The sequence below is a fragment of the Atractosteus spatula genome, chromosome 16 (assembly GCF_055471065.1).
Source record: "Atractosteus spatula isolate fAtrSpa1 chromosome 16, fAtrSpa1.hap1, whole genome shotgun sequence".
Lineage (NCBI taxonomy): Eukaryota > Metazoa > Chordata > Actinopteri > Semionotiformes > Lepisosteidae > Atractosteus > Atractosteus spatula.
Window position 1 is genome coordinate 8,983,696 of NC_142721.1, and position 21,979 is coordinate 9,005,674.

The following is a 21,979-nucleotide window of genomic DNA, read 5'->3' on the forward strand; positions in this document are numbered from 1 at the left end:
ATTATTTTATCATATTTTTTAATGTGCAAGTCATCCCCTACGACAATTGACTTTGTATTTATTATTTACATAGACTCCTTTGTGTTAGCACACCTTACTTACCAGAAGACTACACCCCTTGATAAATGCCAAAGGAATAAGTCTCAGCATGGGAGAATGCACACAAACCAGTTTTATATGTATTGCAATTGTAAAATCACCTAATAATAACAGCAGTTTCAGTATACAATCTTTCCATATAACCCAAACAATTTGATACATTTGATTTTTTATTTTTGATGATAAATATGGCAAAACAGATAATGTAAGGGAGATTAACATGAAACAGAAAGAGAAGTAAAGTTAACAATGTGAAGTGCATGGTCATGGTACATTCTTCAAGCAATCCAAATAAATCATTGTGGTGATATGTTTCCTTGTCTTGACTTTTTTTTCCCAAGCTTAATTTTCAGCACTGTCACACATTTAATTAGAAATGTTATGTTAAAAAATGCAGTTATCACATCACAAAACACCAAAGCACTTTTATATTTTGTGTTATAAATGACATAAGTGAGATTATTAAAGATCCAAGGTCACTATTGATAAGAGCAAGGATGTCCTGCACAATCTAGTCTACCTAAATTTTATCCCTTAATTTAACTGGAGAAGTTATTGCTCACACTTGATCTGCTGTGTAGCCAGACTGATGGAGATAAGGGTTGCTGCATGTTAGTGCTGTAGGATCCTAATCTTATGATGATTTCATAAAAGTTTGCCAAAGCCACACACCATATATTGAAGTAAAAGAAAATGAATGAGTTTCCCTAGCAGGTACATAATAGTTTTGTCATACACTTCCAGATGTAGGAATCAGTACTATGCATCTGAAAAAAAAAAGTTATTCACTGATGTATTGACACAACTGATATGTTTGTTTATTAAATTGCATTTTATTGATCATGACATCTCCCCTAAGAAAGCTTATTAAGATGCTACTTTTAATTAACCAATAAGAGATCCAGGAAACCGATACTTGTGTTAAAAAATAATGTAAGTTTAAAACTTATAAAAGTTTTATATGTTTTTTTGTCTTATCTAATAGCCTATTTTAATGGAAGTCCCCATTGCCCATGCTTTTGCACATGAACTCTAAAATGATAAAAGGGTTTCCTGTTTGACGGTCCTGGATCTCTTGACATTGTAGATCAATACGCCACACAGCAGGAGGACAGCAACGGCAAAAGCTCCTGCAAAGACTCTGGTGCTTGTATTCATAACCACATTCGAAGCTGGAAGAGACCAGACAATTTTATTGCCATTAATAAATGGAATCGCAGCATAAAAACATACCCAGTTTTCAGTCTCAAACATCGCACATTAAAACTTTATTTGAGGGCCACATTTTCTAATTATATTTAAAATTATCTGCTTATTAGGAAGTTTTAAGAAACCTATTAAAATTGGTTTAAATATCCTTTTAAAACAAAGCAAAACAAAGACCCTTGTTTTGCTTCACTACACATTACAATATAATCACACATTACATTACACATATACAATAAAATGGAGAGGACATAATACTTTGGATAAAAAAGCGTAGCTACAGACATTAATCTTTAACTTTTTTAGCTTTTGTTATAGATCAGTTGAAGAAAACACATTTCTCTATCTTTCTTCTTAGTTGTACTGATGTCTTGAATTAGGTGGGAATAATCAACTTAAAAATACAATCATATTTTTACAGTGTATGCGTAAATGCTTCAAAACTATTTTCACTTTCAATAATGCTACCCTACATTTCACAAAAGTCTTTACATTAAACACCACCTATTTTGTCCAGTGATAAAGCACAACTGTGTTTGACTGATAGTCTTTTTTTTATCCACATATCAGCAAAGGTATTCCTTTCAGAATTCATGTTGGTGGGTATGGTACTTGAAATTCCAAAATGAAATGCCAAAGCAAACAAACATATAAATTCTTAATCTAGGACAATCTTTAGACCTTCTTCTTTGAATGGTCTTCTACTTACCTCTTTTTCCCAGAGCCCCTTTGGCAGCACACAGAGGTCCTTGGGATATATAGTGTCTTTCAGTCTCTGAGGACAGGGATCTCCTGCGACGAGCAGAGTTCTGAATGCAGCCCTGGGCACACCTGCTGTCAGCATTTCCAGCATCACACAGAATCACAGTGCAGCTGATGTACACCTAATGCCAGGAAAATGCACAAAAAACAACCTTATTAAAAAGTACCTTATTATTTTAGTAATGCTAAATCACCTTTAAATCTTATGTTCAGTTATTTAAATATTAAATCTTCTTAAAATAACAATATATGCAAGGGAGTTGAAATGCAATAAAACACAGAAAAATAATGTTTAATATTATTTAATATATTTTGTGTATCAGAAAATTGGTCACTATTAATTTTATCTTATATTGGACACCAGTAGGCTTCAGATTTTGTGAAAAATTGAATATATATAGACTAAATTTAATACCTGCCCTACCTGTTCCACATTGAAACAGACACCTTCAATCTGTTGTAACTAAAGCAGTCAGTTTGATTGAGAATTGAGGCTATTTCCCTGAATAAAACCTCATGTTACCTGGTCAAAATCCCCAATGAATCTGAAAGCCTCCATTCCAAACCTGAATTCAATTCCATCATGTGAATAGACAACTACTGTGTTATCCTTGATGCACCTGTAAAACAATAATTTAACAGATTGCTGAACATTATGTTGTGGTAATTGAAAAATGCAACCTTCTGGCAGTTTTAAACATTCTTGTATCCATGAAGGAAAAGAAATACAGTAGAAAAATACTGAAATGTTATAAGGGGCACTTTTTCTAAACTGAGATATTCAGGGAAATACTGTATGTGTGTATCCCTTCCTAGAAGCACCGGCTTATTGCCAGATTCAGTTTTTCTTATGTTTCTTGCTGAAAAGTCCTAACTCTTCTGAACTCTTTCCAGAATACAGCAAGCCAACACCTTACCCATCTTTCATGATGTCATAGTATATCGAGTCATTGGGGTCATCATATGGGGATGCCCTGCAGGACTCCACAAAGAGCTCAGTGTTTGCAAGAGAAGAGTGAGCCTGAATGCTCATGTAGAGCATTTCTTGGAGTTCCACTTCCAGAGGGTAAGTGCTAGGGTCGATCATTTCGCTGAAATTACTGCTGGTGTAGAACTCAAACACATAGCCAAAGCTGCCGAAGCCAGCCTCTGTGAACACATAGGCGGACTTGTGGCTCTTGAAATTGGATGTAATTTGACCCTTCTTGGAGTAGGTACACGTGAATGGTATCGCAATTAGGTGTTTCCTGGTTATCACATCCCTGATATCGTCAACTGATACTATTTCATTTTTGAAAGTGAGATCAGTTGCAGTTTCCTGCAGAACGAGAAAAGGCAGAAAAGTTGTAATATAGTGTAGCAAGTGTTCTGCATATTGTGAATTATTATGAACTGAGCATATAATAGAAAAACCCTAATTCTCCAACACTGGTAAGATCTTCATATATACATGTATAAACATATAATGTAAATATATCTACAAATGTATATAACAATGCACTATGTAGTGAAAATTGTGAAGATATTTATATCATACATTTTAAAATACTACCTCAAGCTGTGTTCCACATGAGTTTAGTGACACAGTTGCCAATACATGAGATTCATTAGATGTCAATGTACACGATGGGTCATTAAGACGTAAGTGACTTTCATGAAGTCCTCTAATTGACGACTTGTTCAGAGAAATGGTCATAGTGTTCTCAGTGCATACAACGTCAGCTTCACCTGATGAATAAAAACATCAATATTTATTAAGGTTAAAAGGCATTAATGACTAAATAATACTATATACTGTTTAAATGTAGTAATATTAACTCATTAACACAATTACAGGACAAATACTGAATATACAGTAATGCAAATTGTTATACAATATTGATACGTAAGGTACAGTTAATTCCATTAAACTGAGCTGTCTTAAGGCTAAAATAATGTTAATGAAAATTATAACATCATTAAACCAGCTACAGCCTTTACCTTAACATACTGTATAATACTACTATCATGACTACAACTACTAATAATCTTACCAGAACGTGAATGGAATCTTTCAACAGCTACTATTATGCATCTCATTTCAGACTGACTGCAAAATGTCAAAGTGAATAATCGTTAGGCATTTTTAATACAACACAGTATACAGAAAAATAAAAACAACAGAAGCTTATCTACAGGAGACATATTGTACCTCTCGGTTGTTTCCGCAGCATAGCAAATGGGCACACGGTGATATAATTCTCTTTGCTCTGGCGTCCAACTTATCCTTGCCTGTAGGATTCCACTGGTGTTGTTATAAACGTGTTTTGTTAGGTTTGGTGGGCCACTGATCTGGAAGTCATAGATCCTTTTTTTTCAAAAAAGGAAAAATAAACCACACTCAGAAAACAGATTCTGGTATGTACAGTATTTAATTCATCCCTAATATAGACAGATGCATTCTTAAACATTTCTATATACAAGAAATATAATGATCATAATACCACAACATTTTATATGAATGGCTTAAAGGAAAGAGGAATAACATCACCTATACATACATCATTTTTATTCTGCCAAACACCAAAGGCTTATGCTAGACATCAAACATTAAGACATCAAATAGGCTTACATTCCCTGTGTGGCTTGAGCTTTGACATGAAACTGAAACTCCTGGCCAGCTGTGACATGAAACATGTCACCATGAGATGGTGTTGGAGGTAGAAACTGTGGTATCAAAATCCCAGGGTCACAGGTAGGCAGAGGTGGAAGAACTGCAATACAGTGCAGTAAAGAATAATAAATGTAAATGTATCTGCTAGGGTTAGGGTACTTCAAAAAGAAAGCAAGAGTTGCCATGAATTATAGGAAACATTAATATTATTGAGTACTTGTAAGGGTAATACAGTTATCTGTGGCTGTTTAACAAAAAATACGTCACTATAGACAGTTCTGCTTTCTAGCACTATAAAATGGTTTATCACAGCTAAATGTGTGTTGATTTTACATGCATTTCAGGACTGTACATGTAAGTGCCTTTGAATACCTTTTTCTGAGGTATTAAACTGTTGTGAATTAAATTTAAACAGAACACTTACTCTCTATGGCAAATTGCAAGGGCAATTTACTGAGTGCAGCAGTGTTGTTGTCTGTGTTTTGCGAAAAGGGGAGCCTGACAGATGAGGTCCCATCTTCATATGTTAGGGATATCATTTGCTTTGGGAAATCCTCAATTACTAGCTCAAATACATGAGCACCAATGCTTGTAGTGTTTATAATATGCAAAGTACACAAATTCTGAAAAAGAAAATCAGTTAGAAAACTAAATGAATTTTTAATTGGCAGCTGTGGAGGAGATTATTTGTAGGAAACAATTATTTTAATATTGATATATTAATATATACAGCAAGCATTCACACCTGGCTTAATCAGCTCTGTCTTCATGTGGGTACAGTATTTTCCAAAAACATCTAATTGAGGTGGCAATTATCAATCTAACAATGATACGCCATCCTTTTATTTAAAAAAAATCTGCCTCTTTTATGCTACAGGGTATTACTCATTTCAACACATTCAAGAACATCCAACAGCCGCTGTTCACTGTCCTATAGATGTAAGCAATTTAATTATGAAACCCCTAACAGTATGAATTCACCATCGCACCAACATTGCGTTTTCCCATGAAGCTGTCCGAGCTGTGGATATTACCTCACTCAGGTGGAAGGCGGGGTTTTGGGAACATGATGCACACTCTCCGCTGGCCTCTTGCCCAAACCTGCAATGGACATGATCACCATCGGGATCATGGGCCAGCAGCCTGACAGTTGTCATACAGTTCTGGGGTACTCTTCAAAACACACAAAGAAACATGATGTTACTGACTGTTGATGACTTTGCAGCAGCTGTAGAGGTATACTTTCTGTACTTTTTAAAATATTTTATTTAAATATTCTACAGCACCCAACTTGTGCATTAATTGTCAATCTTAAGGATACACTGGTCAGTGATTTTAAAAGGGAACTTGATGATAGAGTGTAATGTGAGAAATATCCATTTTTCAAGATGTTTCTCATCAATATTATATTGGTATTAAACAGAAAACAAGGGGTTGGACAGTACACCTTAAGGTCAATAAAACTTTCCAAGTGTTTCTTTTCCATTCTGGGGTCAGATTGGTTTCCTTCCCTACACTGCCACGATTATTTTAATTATTTTAAAGTCCATGCTATTTCACCCTGTATTTTTTTTGGTTACATTTTTGTGCTTCTTCTTACTATGAGGTTTACATGAGAATCGTAATGGTACATGTATTTCCCCCCCCAAAGAAAAAAGTTAGGAAAGAGGCTGCCATGTATTGTCACCAGTCCAAGGCCCAGTTGTTTAACGCAGACACCAATAAGTCGTTAAGTAGTTGTTTCATTGCAATTACAAGTACAATCAAGGAGCTGACTGTATTGAAGATAGTCATGAGAATGCATCTGCAGGTACTTGTATATTTGCTATGAAAAGGTTTTTATGCCAGAAGCATTGGATGTTCTGTCCATATACTGTAATCTACAGTGTAGATGCCCGATCTTTACTAATCAAGGCGTGCATTCCTAATAAACATAACACAAAGAAGATTAAACTCCAATACACCTGACTTCTGAAATATAGAGTAGTGGGTCCTACATTAATTTATGCCAGAGCCTGCACATTTATCCACGTTTCTTCCTCAGTGACTACCTGCATTCCTACCGGCACTACAGCCGGCAACAAGGTCCTTAAAAATGTCACAGACCTGATTGCTGATAGCATCGTGGTAACTGGAGATCTATTGAGTAGACTTGAATCAGATCGATTTCCCATATCCACATGAGTCAGCAGCTGCCAGTTTGATGTTCCAAGAACATTAGAGATCCAGCAGCAGTCTGCGGCCCTATTTCAGTCGGAAAAGAAATAATGCTGCATTCAGTAATACGAGTGCTTGTTCCTAGAAATATTCTATATAATCTGTTCATTATCAAACATTTGAATCAATGTAATTGACATTAATAGACATAATAGACAGGCTATCTATGATAATTGATTTGTTACCAGATTCTAGAGTTTGGTAAATTAGTATGTTAAAAATAAAAATGCCCTTCAACTAGTTCGCCATAATAATGAAAAAATGTTCTTTTTTTTTTAATTTTCAGGACCTGCTTACCTCAATTCAAATGGCTTATCGTTTGAGAGGTTTCTTAATATGTATCCTTCTGATTGGCACCATTGCCCAAGATTAGTGTCCCTGGCTACATCCACAACTCCAGCATCAACAACCTCCCCACAGTCTCCACTCTGGCAGTTCCAGCTGTGCTCATGGTTGCAGGATCCATTGAAGGTCTCCTTGTAACGGAAGTCCACCTACAAAGCATGTTGGGGTATTTAACTGAAAGCAAATGCGGTATTCCCCCACTGATATGTTCGTTTGCATGGTATTTTCCATGTATTAAATTTTCTTTGTTTAGCCATGTTTAGCCATACATCAAATATGCCAGTGATCCAGCCAAAATTAAGAAATAAAAACAATCTTTTCTGTTACTGTCTGTGAATATGAAAATGGTGACCATTATCTGTGTTTTTGTTCCAGTTTCTATGTCTAATTATTCTGTTGTCTTGGAACAATAATTATTGTTGTTTTTTTGTTTAAAGAAAGTGTGATTTATTTATGTCTACAATGTTTGTAAGCATTTGGAATCAACTCTGTAACGCAGTCCATCTTGGAGTGTTAAGGCATAAAACAGAAATACATTTTGTTAAATGAGCAGTGAAATACATACAGTATCCCCATCATTCCCTTTTTCTTGTTATCAGGAAATATAGGGGTCATTGTACTGTACATGTGTATTTTCAGAACATAAAGTAAAGAATCTTGTGTACACAACATATTACTTTTTTTTATTAAAATTGAAATAAGTATTTAGAACACTGTTATAAATTTCATATTTTGAGTGGATGACAATTAGTGCCTTTTCACAAAATGCAAAGGTGTTTAATATTTGAATTTAAGGGCTTATGATTTTTTAGTACAATTCTACATTGTCCTATATCAGTTTTAAAATTCAATTCAAAATGACTGATCAAATAAACAAGAAACTATTCACCTTTCTCACGTTCTCTGCCTCCCCGTGTTGAATTGAAACTTTCCCTTTCTCCATATATGGTACACATTATGAATTTAACTTACCATAATAGAACCATCTGGATTTTTTCTAATGGGCATAAAAGTCATTAACCCGCCTTGCATGTGTCCTGCAGTGCTTACAGAGATCAAGAAACTAAAAAGCCATAACTCGTAAAGAGCCATTGTTGCTTGATGTCTCTCCTTCAGCAACTGAAAAGATAAAAAATCTTGTCCTTTGCTTTGATTGTAAAATGCCCTGGGCTGACAGGTAAGAACAAAAGAAAGAAATATCACGTGCTATATAAATATTCACAGCAACGTCTTCCTGCTTTTCAAACATTTTCCTGACTGATCATTTTCATTTCAATTTTGAACTTGTAATTTACCACATAGGGACTCATTGTTCCTATTAAAAGAGTTTTGTTAATGATTTTTTAATGAAATTCTAAAATTGAAATGAAAGTCTCCAAAAGTTAAGAATGTAGTTTATAAAGAGGTAACTTCCGAATGCTTTCCAGACAAATGCACTAAATGCATTGATTGACAAATTGTAAAGTGATATTTGTGAGAGACAGAAACAAATTAATAAATTCTTAATGTATTCAACAGATGAAATGTCAAATGAACACAGACTGGTCGATGCTGAGTGCATTAACTGTGACAAGACTGAAGTAATGCTTATTGGCACCCCCCATCAACTTCGTAAAGCCAGTCCTGTAACCCTATCTGTAGATGGTTCTGCACTTGAGCTTCAATCAAAATTGAAAAACCTTGGGGTTATATTCGATTCTGGCTTAACATTCGACCCACATGTGCAGCATACTGTCAAAACATCTTTTTTCACCTCAGAAATATCACTAGACTACGCCCTATGCTATCACTAACTGTGGCTGAAAAGCTGATCAACACATTTGTGTTCTCTCGAATTGACTACTGCAATGCTCTACTCGTTTATTAAGTTTATTATTTTAGTTTGTCCAAAAAGCTGCAGAACAACCAGGAACAATTAAAAAGGGTAGGGAAATAACAATGGCAAGATTGAACTGCTGACAAACCTGTCAAGTTCTATACACAAACACCTATGGTAACTCATCTGTGTAAAAGGCAGCTGATGCAGAAACAAAACCAAAAGCAGATGCCAGAGCTGAAGTCAGACCTGACAATGACCCTTGACATTGACTCAGAAAGCAGCCGCCCACTGCTCTTTAAAACAAAGAGGTAATGAACTTTTACAATGGTTTTCTCATTGTTTTGAATGATCAGAAAGTGTTTTCTAATACCTAAAATGTAAGCCATTCATAATCAAAATTGTAATTGTAGTTGTCCCTGTTTCCTTCCTTTTATCTTCCAGTTTTCTAGTGCATTTTTCACACGAGATTTACTTCTTAATTAATAAACAGTATAAAACAGACACAGTTCAGACCCGAAAACAGCTCCACAGCCAAAACGTTGCGTTTCTTTTCTTCTATTTTCAGCATGGAATAAACCTTTACTTCTTCCATAAAACAGACATAGATGTCACCTATAAAGTTGTGTGAAAGTACCTTGTCTGCCTTTTCTCAGACATTCAGTTCCACCCTCAGCACACCAGCAGGCTACAAAGGAGATACATACCTGGAGTAAAGTTCAAGGATGCCTGTTTTTTCTGATTAATCAAATGCATTTAAAAGCAAATTTTTTAGCCTGTGGATAAAAAGAAAAGTTTTAATTCTGTTTGAGTAAATTACCTACCTGTTTAGATAAATATTGCATAGGCTCAATGACAAAATTACTGTCCTGTATAAATGTAAAAGTAGTCAAATATGTCCAAACAATATAGAAAACTTTACTTCTGTTTATTGTCAATAGCTTTGTGTTTTTCACCACAGCTGCTCTCAGGTGAAGATGAGGAGAAAGGACTTACTGAACCCTTTGCTTTTATTGCAGATGGAAGCCAGATCTCAGATTCACAGCTCCATCTAGTGACAATTAAATGCCTCCTCAGATAACAGCATTTTTCATCATCATTATTATGTTATTAGTTATAAGTGAGGTTGTAGTACCTATCAAAATTCTTACACTTTTCAGCCATGATGTGATGTGGCTTGCTGAAACTGGAAGACACTGAGTATTGCATTTTATAAGGAATCTAATACCAGTGTTTTGAAAATATACCATCTTGTATTTGCTTAATGTGTAATAAACTTCACATTAAAGAAAAAATAATGAAACCATAGCAAAGAAACAAATGCTTTCCCCATGCTCTATAAGACAGAAAAAAAGACCTATATTCAAATACTGTTTATTTTAACCAAAATGTTATCACTTTGATAATGCAAACATTTGATTTGGGCAATTGTCATAGGTCTAAAACTTTTTTGTAGTTTTAGCCCCCCTTTGCTATACTTGTTTCTATGTTAGCCCTGCCTTTTAAGAGAACATCTGCATGTGACGGGAATGATGGAACAATACCTCAGGTGGACTCGCATACACTAGAGTAAAGTCCTCCTTTGTAATGACTCAAGGGTTTGTCAGGGAGTCTGTTTTTGTACAGAAGACCACTCGATAGGAGTCAAATTGTGATACTTTGAATCCTGTTGTCCAATCACCCCAGACCTCCACCTGGAGTGATTGAAAGCAACCTGGCCGCACCATGCCAGATAGATCACATCCTTGCAGTGGGCCCATCCTGACGTGCATATGTCCTCATATTGCTTGTATAACAACATGCTTGCAAGACAAAGGTGTGGATGCCCAACTTACCCAACTTGAAACCCGTTAAACATTTCAGACAAAAGCGAACAGGTACAAGCTTATCTAGGTTCTTTGAATGAAATAGTACGATTACAGTAGAACAGCTCCAGCGCACTGCAAAAATGTACACTTTCCTACTAGTCTTTGCACATGTAGAGAGTATTTTCCTAACATGTCATACTAAAAGCTTTGCAGAGTCTAGTGTCTTGGGATTCATGGGAGTCACTGTTGCAAAAGAAGCCTAAAGAACTTTGTCTGACTAACATTAGTAGCCCTTTATAAAATGAGCCTGTGGGGTCCACTTTCTAAGGAAGAAGAACAGAGAGGCAAGCATGCAATAGAACTGTATACATAAAAAATAGTGGAAATAGTGGAATTTTACAGAAGCGCATTACTGCCCCCAAGAAAAAAAAAAATCCTCACCCTTATCTCAGAATTACGAGATAGTAATTCTCACGTACTTTATGTGATCACATGATAGCACAATTGTCATATACAGTACTACCTTTATCAAGTAGGTACCTGCGTCAGTATGCATAGGCTGCAAAGGAACAAGTTAAAGGTTTATTCCTTGCTGAGAAGAGGGGGGGAGAAAAAGAATGTTTCAGCTGTGAAGCCCAAACAGCCAAAACATTGTGTTTCTTTTCTTCTCTTTTCAGCATGGAATAAACCTTTAACTTATTCCTTTAATACATATATTGCTACGTGCGGAGTTACAGTTTTAAGTGATTGTACGTATAACTGTTCATAACGGAACCACCATTGCTTTGATCTCTAAATCCCACAAAACTGGTCCTCATGCTTGCAATGATTCTGTTCATATTTGCTAAAAATTGCAAGATTTCATTATGACTAAACGCCAGTCGAAAGTAAATTAAATGGAAAGTGCCAGCCAAGTTCATGGTAGCTTCTACATGCATTCAGTGCACAACATAATAGGTTGTACATACACTGACGTACAGGTAAGCAATGCTATCTCGTAATTCCAAGATAAGGGGGCAATTTTTTTTTCCCCTTGGTGGCAATTCCGTAGAATTGCATACTAAGCCAGGAAAAGTCCCAACTGACAATATGGTAGCTGAATCTTTGACACCTTGGCCTCCAACTTTAAAAGGTAATCCCCAATCTTGAAAGATTTCAGTCTGTGGCAATTTCAAAGAGTCACAAGCTGATCATGGACAAAAGCAGGCATGTTCCTGCTAGACCAGCTAACAGCTTAAGTGCATTTTAAAAGTTTTGACAAAACAGAATTAACTACATGTTTCCATCACTTACAAAGTGACTGCCATTTGACTCATTCTACCCCTTTATTCACAGTGATATAACATTAGTTTTCAGATAGATGACAATTCATTATGGCATTTTAGATAAGCTACTGTATGTTGAGTTTTGAGATAGAGCAATCAGTGCATAAGACATTATCAAGCCATTACGCAAATACAGATCATCCCCGTTTTGTGTATGATGAATTACATGTATTAAATACATTCTAGAGATGAAATTAAGATGTTGCGCTGAACAGCATCATTCACATCTTCGTATTAGGTGGCTAAGTTCCTGGATTGCCTATGTTCCAAATGTCTCCAGAATGTATGAAAGAAAAGCAGTGGTGGGGGAGAAGCTCTACCCATACTTTCTTTACAAAAACCAAACAAAATGTCTTGTGTGGAGACATCTGCAAGCATACAAGGCACTGCTAAATGGAAGCATTGAATTTTGAAGCATAGAAAGATGTGCAGGCTGAAAGAATCCATGTTTACCATCTTCCCATCTTTTACTTTATCATAAAAGAAGAAAGAAGCCCTTAAAATCTGCAAGGACGACTTCCACAGCCAGTAACCTGAGTGAAAGAAGTGGCACCCAACATCAGTCCATACTGGTTTCCTGTTACTGCAGCAGTTCGTATCGAACGGCCCTTCTGGTTTTGTAGATGACTGCACCACACACCATAGCAGTGGTGCCAAGAACAGCCCCAGCGACGACCACGGTGTTGACGTTCACATTCACTGCGAGATCTGCAGTGACATTAAAAAAGTGGAAAATAAAACTGTTTACTACTGCACTACAAAAGAAAATGTACTCTCAGAAATGCACTTACTATTAAATACATTTGGAATCACCAGTAGAGTATATTTTCTAAGCAGCAAGACAGTCATATCCTTGTACAAAGCCCGAAGGCTGCATCCCAACTGTTTTCATTTTGAAAATAAATGACCCAGCATACATGTAAGTGATTGGACAGATAACATACAACCTAAGGGATTAATTCCTTAATTGATTTTAAAAGGAAGGCTTCCTGCCATATGGAATGCTTACAACTAATGGATGTCTTTGTGTAACCAAGTATGCAAGTCTTGACAAAGGCCACTGAATGTGGACAGCATTTAATACATTTTTGGAGTACAGAGAGTGTACATCAAGCTCATTTTTTGGTTTTCAACAATTTTCGCTGGACACCAATAACTCGGGTTGTGCATTATTTTTGAAAGCAGACTTATTAAAATATCGGAATGTAAAAAAAACTGCAAAAAGGCCAGAGTAATTTGGGTTATATTTAAGACGGAAACTCTGCTAAATTAAGTAAACATCTGGTTGAGTGTTATCCAAGGAGGTTTTTAGTTAAGGAATCTGTCACATGACAATTATTTGGCGTTCCTGAAAGTTTCGTCTGCACTTTTTTGCCATCAGGTCTCTGTCTTTACCTGAATTATCTGTAAGATTCCTATTTATCTGCACAGGTCCCTGAGAAATGTAGTGCCTCTCCGTTTGTATGCCCAAGGATCTTCTGTTCAGGTGGCTTAGCCCAAGCTGAAGGGAGGAGGATGTGCTATTTATACAGCCTTGAGCACAGCGAGTGTTGGGATTACCAGCTCGGCACAAGATAACAACACAATTGATATACACCTGCAACAACACATGGCGGCAATTAGTCAGCAGGCAGAAGAGAATTCACTCTGAAACGATATGCATCTAGAGCACAATCACTGCGGCACAGGGACCACATAACTTATGGACTCACTATGATACTGGAATAAAGCCGTTGTCTGTTGGTGAATGAATTTCAATACATTTAAATAATAGTTTACAGCAGAATTTCTTCAACCTTGTAACAGGGATGTATAACTAAATCCATAGTGAATTTAGCATGTATTAAAGTTAAAATGATTAAAGAAAGTAGAGCATTTTCTGAAAACCCCCAAACTAAGATATGCCCATTTGAGACCCAGTGGCTCATCATACTCTCTGTAGCACAAGCCAGTTGTCACAGATGTGGCATTCTCACTTCATACTGTATGGGCTATTTCTTTTGAAAAAGCATTCTCAGCAGTCTAAAAACAACATTCACAGTGAAGCAACACTTTTGATTTTAAATTATAAAAAGTTTGTAGCAAATGCATACAGTCTTTAAAACAGGTGGTGGGGTAAGGATCTTATTTACACACATCTGCGATTAGCATCCAATTTTAAATTCCCGCTCCCAGTAAATCTTGAGGTTTCACCTGGTTATACTCCCCAACGAAACTGAAAGCTTTCATTCCAAAGCGATAAACTGTCTGGTTGCTTGGGTAGACCACTAAAGTATCATCAATTTTGCACCTACAAAAAAAAAATCAATTCAACAACAATTTTCACATGGGATGGATAGAGTATGGTAGGAAGAAGAGAAAAAAAAATCGAGGGCAGAAACAAGGTGCACAATGGTAATTGACAAGATTCTGGTAACGGGCAGTGTAGCAATTATGAACATTAGATATATTGACAAATATGAATAGACTAAAGGCCAAACACATCTGTAGAGAATAAATTACGTACCCATTTTTTATTATGTCATAATATATTGGATCATCTGGGTCATCATGAAGGGTTGCTCTGCAAGACTCCACAAAAAGCTGGGTAGTGTTCAAAGATGAGTGTACTTGTATGCTCACGTACAGCATCTCTCCTTGTTCAGCCTTCAGTGGGTAGGTGCTGGGCTTAATGAGCTCTGTGAAAGCACTACTGTTATAGAACTCAAAGACATAGGTGAATCTTCCAAAGCCTGAACTTGTGAATGTATAAACTGTCTTGTGCACAGTGAAGGAGCCAGATGTTAGGAATGTTTTGGGAAAGGAGCAAGAAAATGGTATCTCCAGAACATTCCCCCTGGTGATGACATCACGAGGCGCATCAAATGTTGTAATTTCATTTTTGAAAACCAAGGAATTCTCCATTTCCTGAAAATACATTAAAAACATTATAGGGCATATGGGGGAAAAAAAACTTCTTTGGAAAGTCATTCATAACTAGTAAATGTATAAAAGGATCTTGTTTCCTAGATCTGTTTTTTTTTTTAATATGCAGTTTAACATCTTTTCTGTATGCATTATGGAAGACACTGTCTAGAATGATGTGTAAATATTCAATGTCAAATAAAGCAAAAAAGAGGGAAATTACCTCAAGCTCTGTCCCACATGAATTTAATGAAACTGAGGCAATGAAGTGGGATTTATTGGATGTCACTTTGCAAGATGGGTCATTGAGCCGCAAATTATTTTCATCAACTTCATGAATGGAAGACTTGTCCACAAATATGGACATTGTGCTTTCAGAACACACAACTTCAGCTTCTCCTGTTGATTAAGTACTTACAACATTACACAATACAACAATTTAATTAGTCTTATACAGTAGGTGTAAGCAGTTACTCACTTATACCTAGTTAATAGCACAATTAATGCAGATGGCAACTGAAAAAGTTAATAGATGTATATTCATTTGAACATACTTACTCGTCTGTGTAGCAGTAGTTCCAACCAACACTACTATACATCTTAGGTCTGACTGGTACCTAAAAAAAGAAAATTACACACTTAATTTTAGAAGTTTAGGAAATGCACAATAAGTAATAAATAACCTTAATAAATTACCCGTCTCTTGTTTCTGCAATAAAACACATAGGAACATGGAGCCCCACATCATTGTCTTGTGGTGTCCACTTTGCAATTATCTGCCCGATCCTACTTGTCCCATTGTAATGGAATGTTTTAGTAATATTCAGAGGTCCACTGACTTTGATATCATATACCCTTCAACAACAAAAAAGGAAAAGATTTTTAGGTAGGACATAAGGTTACAAATAAGTGGAGGTCAGGAAAAAGTTAAATGAATGTTAAAGATGCATTTTACATCACTTTAATGAAAATAAAACCATCTTACACTGAAAGATTTGCTTGTGCTGCGACAGTGAACTGGAACTCATGGCCAACTGTAGCTTCTCTGAAAGCTCCCTGAGGAGGAGTGGGCAAGAGGAACTGGGGCCTGAATTCTCCAAACTCACAAGAAGGCACTGGAGGATTAACTGAAAAACGTGCAACAGTGTAATACTTGCAGCTTCCTACATTAATAGAAGGCCAATAGGATTTTCAAATGATCTCTTCAAATAAAGTGTCGATAAAATTTAAACTATTAATAAAAATAAACAGCAATTAAATCACAAGAACCACATTAAAAATTCAGCTCCTGCAAACAGTAATGGAAAATGTAATGAAAAACTAACTAATTGGATACAAGAATAATAAATAATAATAATTGCTTACACTTATATAGCACTTTTCTGGACACTCCACTCAAAGCGCTTTTACAAGTAATGGGGATCCCCTACATCACCACCAATGTGCAGCACCCACCTGGATGATGTGACGGCAGCCATAGTGCGCCAGAACACTCATCACACATCAGCTATCAGTGGGGAGGAGAACAGAGTGACGAAGCCAGTTCATAGATGGGGATTATAAGGAGGCCATGATTGATAAGGGCCAATGGGAAATTCAGCTAGGACACCAGGGTTACAGCCCTACTCTTTTTGAGAAACACCCTGGGATTTTTAATGACCACAGAGAGTCGGGATCTCGGTTTTACTTCTCATCCGAAGGACAGTGCCTTTTTACAGTATAGTATCCCCGTCACTATACTGGGGCATATAGGACCCACATTGACCGCAGGATGAGAGCCCCCTGCTGGCTCCACCAACACCTCTTCCAGCAGCAACCTTAGTTTTTCCCAGGAGGTCTCCCATCCAGGTACTGACCAGGCTCACACCTGGTATACAAACCTCAATGCTAAAACGTTTAAAATTTCTACCAGATCTTAATGTTTACAGAATCACAAGTCTCACCTTTAAAAACAAATTGCAAAGGAACTTTGCTGAGTGGGGAAGACTGCTGAGGAGTTCTAATGGAGGAAGTGCCATCCGTGTAGGTGAGGTTAATGGCTTCCCTTGGAAAGTCCTCCAGTACTATTTCAAACACATACACAAGCCACAAAGATTCAGAAAATAATAAAGTGCATGTTCCCTAAAAGAAAAAAAAATCCACAACAAGCACATTTCAAAATCTCCACAGACGTAAGAACGATCATCTAAATTTTCTCAGTTCCATACATTTGGCTCACTTTCTCGTATTGCACCCAGAGAGCATCACACGTTGCACACAACAATAAGGCAGGAGAAGAAAAATAAAATTTCAAAAGGGCTCAACATTTCATTTATCATAAAAATAAAATCCAAGATTCAAATATACAGTTTTTTTTTAACTATATTGCTTGTTTAGTTGCTAGTAACTAATTGGTTCAAGGTCTTCAAACTGTTTCTTGAACAGTAATCAGTTTCAATAGTATAGACCGACAGTTTGCACCAGACAGCCACAATTATTTTAATCAAGAAGTAAACTACAGTACATTTAATTCTCAATTATTTTTGGGCCACCACTTTATTAAGGACTTAAGTAATTTAAATAAACACTGAGTTAAGTTATTCCTTTTCTAAGAATACTCAAAACATGTTTACATTCTAATTGGAGTTGCATATCTGAATTAAGACATTCAGCATCACTGCTGTCATAACACATTTTGCAATACAGTATATTCAAACATTCTGTTTGCTTCCTACATGTCTGGAAAATATTGCTTTTTGGAGAGACTGTCTCTTCCATAGTATCTACAATTTAATATACCGGCACATGGTCCTTCCCGTTATTTTTTTTTGTAACGCCTATTATGTCAACATAGTCCCGTATATTCCAATTTCAGAATGAAGTGCAGATATCATTCCCACCATCATCATGCTCATCACCTTCACCTCATTTTGTTTTGCCCCATTTGCAAAGTCAACAAGTTTATAAGCTCTGCAAGTGTCTGGGCAAGGTTGATATACAATACATGGAGCCTTCAGTCACGTACTAAGCCTTTCGGAACTGTGAACCTTGCCACTCTCCTCTTACAAGTACTATTCTCTATCTTCACATTCCCAGTTTAGGAAAACACTCCTAAACAAGCTGAGTTTAAGAAAATAACATCACATCTTAGGTTTTAAACAGCTCAGGAGCAATTTTGGATTACTTTTCCAGTAAGAAAATACTTTCTAGTCAGTTGAAGAGAAATTTTTAAAATATGTTTACATTGACCTACAGTATAAGAATCCCTGAAACATAATACACACTGCATGATCAAAGTAATCCAAAAATGTGAGAATGATTGCTAACAGTTATAAGTTTACTTCTAGTAACAGTTTGTGATAGTTATTTTACAGTAGGCATACTTACACGCATTTTGAAATGAGAAGCATTAAAAAGACTCTAGGAAACCTTGAATCCCTATTATGTTAACTACAATATTAGGCATAAATGCCCAAGTGCTGTTTTTAAAACAGGAGTTATAAATAAACATGTGAGCCAACACAATCAGTTGTGAACTATAATTATGCTTATGTTGTAAAAACAGCAAATCTTATACATCATGCAAAACTGTAGGATAATTACCATTACCTGATCAAGATAGAAACCTGGATGTTGACTACATGCAACACACTCTGAATTGCTCTTCAGTCCATATCTGCATCTAACATGATCTCCATCTGGGTCATGAGCCAATAGATTGTATGTAGTTGGGCAGTTCTGAGGAGCCCTTGAAAAGATGAAACCCAAACAAGCTACTGTCTAGTTTTGATTTCCAGTAATTTAATCATGCCGAGTACAATTACTTAAACACATTAATGCATTCTAAAAAGCATTCTGTAACCAAAGATTTACTCTATTTCTACATCATATTATAGTGATGTGCATAACCCATTTGTTGATTACATTCCATATTGCAGAACAGTTAACATTAAAAACCGGATGCTAAGAATGGGATGACATGAGTGGTCTCTTTACCCAGCATCTTATCAAGGCTAAATGTCAGTAACAAAGTTAAATGCAGTTGATCACTAACCTACAATACATTACATAAGTTTTTTAGTGTGTTATCAGATTTGGAACACTTACTGCATGCTTCACTTTTGAAGTGTGACAGTCATGTCAAAGAGGAAACAAAAACTACCACATTACACCATCTTAGGAAAGAGCTAAACTTCAAAGAAATCACAACTGAAAGAATAAACTAAATAATAACCATAACCATCCCGATTAAATGAATGATTAAGTTAAATAAGGCAGTATCTTTATCATTTTACCAGAAATATCCTTTACCAATAAATATGCGTTTTACCACAAATATCCTTTACCAATACAGAACAGTACCTAAAGGCAATACAAAAAGAAGAGGCGTTCTAGGATTATAAAAATAAACTGACAGATGGAGATCTGACAGCAAAACCTTATTTCTGGTAGAATTGTTGTTGTTGGGGATCTGTTGGAAGCCCGCGTGTCAGATCTTGTTCCTAAATCCACATAGGTCAAAAGCTGCCACCAATTGGCATTAGCTGAATTATTAACCCAGCAGCAGTTGGTTGCCCTGCATTGATGAAACAAAAAGAAATCTTAAAAAATGTAACAAAAAAAAGACAATCTTAACTTTCTGGCCTTGAACATGTAAAGCAGTAGTAAATTTAGGATAAATAGCTTCTCTTCAAAGGAATGAAAGAGAAAATGGTCTTGAACCATACAGCCACTAAACTTTCACTGCCACTTATGAGTTCTTAATTCAATGTCAATGTTGCACAGGGCAATAGCATATATCCTGGCTTGTAGGATTCCACGTACTGTATAAATGACAGTCTTTAGATTTAATACAAGTCTCAAAATAAGACTATATAACTCCATAGCAAAAGCTGCATTCATATATTGGTATACAAAAACAAAAAAAATCCTTACATAATCTGTACAAATAATGTGTGCTTGGCTACCCAAACAATTTAAATATTTCATATTCATCATGGTGATTTGAAAAGAAACTCACCTTAAAACAAAAGGTTTATTCGTTGTAACGTCAAAAGACATATACCCTTCTGCTTGACACCAGTTCCCTAAAATGTCATCGTCTATCTTCCCAAATTCATAATGCACGTTTTCTCCACAGGTACCTTTAAAGCACCTCAAATGCAATTCAGAATGGCATCCATTAGTGAAGGATTCTTTAACCCAATAGTCCACCTGCAATTGAAGATATAAAATTATCCAATAAAACAGTGCCTAATGCAAAATAAAATAGTTTTCCAAGAAAAAGAAAATGTACTCATCCCCGGTGCATATTTAGAGAGTACGATTGATAATAATGAATTAATTTTATTGACACTGAACAAGCATGTAAAGTAGTGAACAATTTAATGATGGATTACTAAACGTTTCCCTCTTATCTACAATTTTTGGCTAGAGAAAATTTTGCCTGCATTTAAAATATTTAAACGCAGGCAACGCCTTTAATTGTACAAACATTACTTACTCTAAACGTATCATCAGGATTTTTTCCTCGTGGTGTGAAGTACATAATCGCCCCCAGAATATGAGATGAAAAGCTAAAAGAAATCAGACTGCAGAAACGACACAGTATCAGAAGATTCATCGTTACACTGACTCTGACAGTATGTGGAAAGTCGAGAGCGAAGCGTTCTTTATAAACTACGATTGCAGATGCTCGTTATTAGAATAATTGTTAATCAACTGATATATGAAAGGGGGGAAACTAAAGTTTGTACTTGTACATAGTGTTAAATAGACTTCTATTTCTTACAAATAAATTGAATTGAAAATACTTCATCAAACTTTGTTGTGATTTGCCAACAAGCGTTCGCTTCCTGTCTTAACTATTCTTTATTCATGATAGTTCGTAGTCGCAAATGAGATTGTCTTGAGCGCTAACACGCTAATTTGCCCAAGATAGTGCACGCGCAAAAGACGAGAAGCACGCATGATGTCATATTGTCTGTATTTTGGAAAACACTGGTAATCTCTTCCTTAATGACTGTCAATCCAGTTTGCAACATCACCTGGTAATAATTTAATTATCAGGGCCTGATCTTTTAATATACTCTAAAGCAGTGTAACGATCACAAAATAGAGAGAATTAAAGAAACTGACAAAACATTATTGAAAAGCCAAGAATTTATGAGCAGGATTAACACTGCTAAGTATACATTCAGTACAACATTCAAATGAACCAGGTTGTCAGAATTGTTATTGTGTTCTTGCCGCCCTATTTCAGTTTTAAATGCTGATTTGGTAACTTGTTACAGGCTCCCAATTCCCTTCTTAGGAACATGGTCTTTCTCTCGGATTATACTGTTTCAGCTTCCATGTCATAGCACATTGTATTACTGGAGCTGCCGTGCTGATCACCACAAAGACCTTTGTGTTAGAGAGAGAGAAAGGCGAGCTTCACGAACTGTACAGATTTTCCAGAGTGTAAGTGGGTCAGTCATTCGTCTGAAATTATTCCAATACGGAAAATCCAACTGTGCAGCTGGTAGCAAGATCCATTTGTAGGTGTAGGGTTTTAAAAGATGATGTGTAAAATATTGATGCATTTGTTTCCAAATATATTTTATTAAAAGAAACTAAATATTGCTGCAGCTTTAAATAAGCTTTTATTAATGCAGACACAGCTTGGGGAAAAAAAACTTCAAAACTTTAACAGATCAGGTCGGAACTCATCAATATGATTTGCTTAAGAATTGTGAGTGTACAGCCAATACAGGCAAAAAGGCATTGTATGAATGCACTGTAAAATGCACACTCGTAATTGACAATCTTGGTGCATTACATTTAATATATTTTACTCTGGGGAGAATGTCCATTCTGATCACCA

The 21,979-nt window shown here is 36.1% G+C and overlaps 2 protein-coding genes across 2 annotated transcripts; both read right to left on the minus strand.

Moving 5' to 3' along the window:
* Positions 1-251: 251 nt before the first annotated feature.
* Positions 252-8,412, minus strand: LOC148819517 (uncharacterized). The gene is made up of 13 exons (XM_088935181.1): positions 8,255-8,412; positions 7,235-7,431; positions 6,827-6,964; positions 5,755-5,893; positions 5,145-5,343; positions 4,679-4,820; positions 4,259-4,414; positions 4,101-4,156; positions 3,620-3,795; positions 2,985-3,385; positions 2,591-2,687; positions 2,015-2,189; positions 252-1,271 (listed from the first exon to the last, which is right to left on the minus strand). The coding sequence occupies exons 1-13, from the start codon at positions 8,372-8,374 to the stop codon at positions 1,132-1,134; spliced, it is 2,136 nt and encodes a 711-aa protein (XP_088791307.1). The 5' UTR covers positions 8,375-8,412; the 3' UTR covers positions 252-1,131.
* A 4,399-nt stretch (positions 8,413-12,811) lies between these two features.
* LOC148819518 (uncharacterized) lies at positions 12,812-20,662 on the minus strand. Its single transcript, XM_088935193.1, has 13 exons — positions 20,618-20,662; positions 20,135-20,328; positions 19,553-19,690; positions 18,724-18,862; positions 17,079-17,256; positions 16,121-16,262; positions 15,832-15,990; positions 15,694-15,752; positions 15,359-15,534; positions 14,738-15,138; positions 14,425-14,521; positions 13,627-13,828; positions 12,812-12,939 (listed from the first exon to the last, which is right to left on the minus strand). Exons 1-13 carry the CDS (start codon positions 20,660-20,662, stop codon positions 12,812-12,814), a joined length of 2,058 nt encoding a protein of 685 aa, XP_088791319.1.
* Between the last annotated feature and the right edge of the window lie 1,317 nt (positions 20,663-21,979).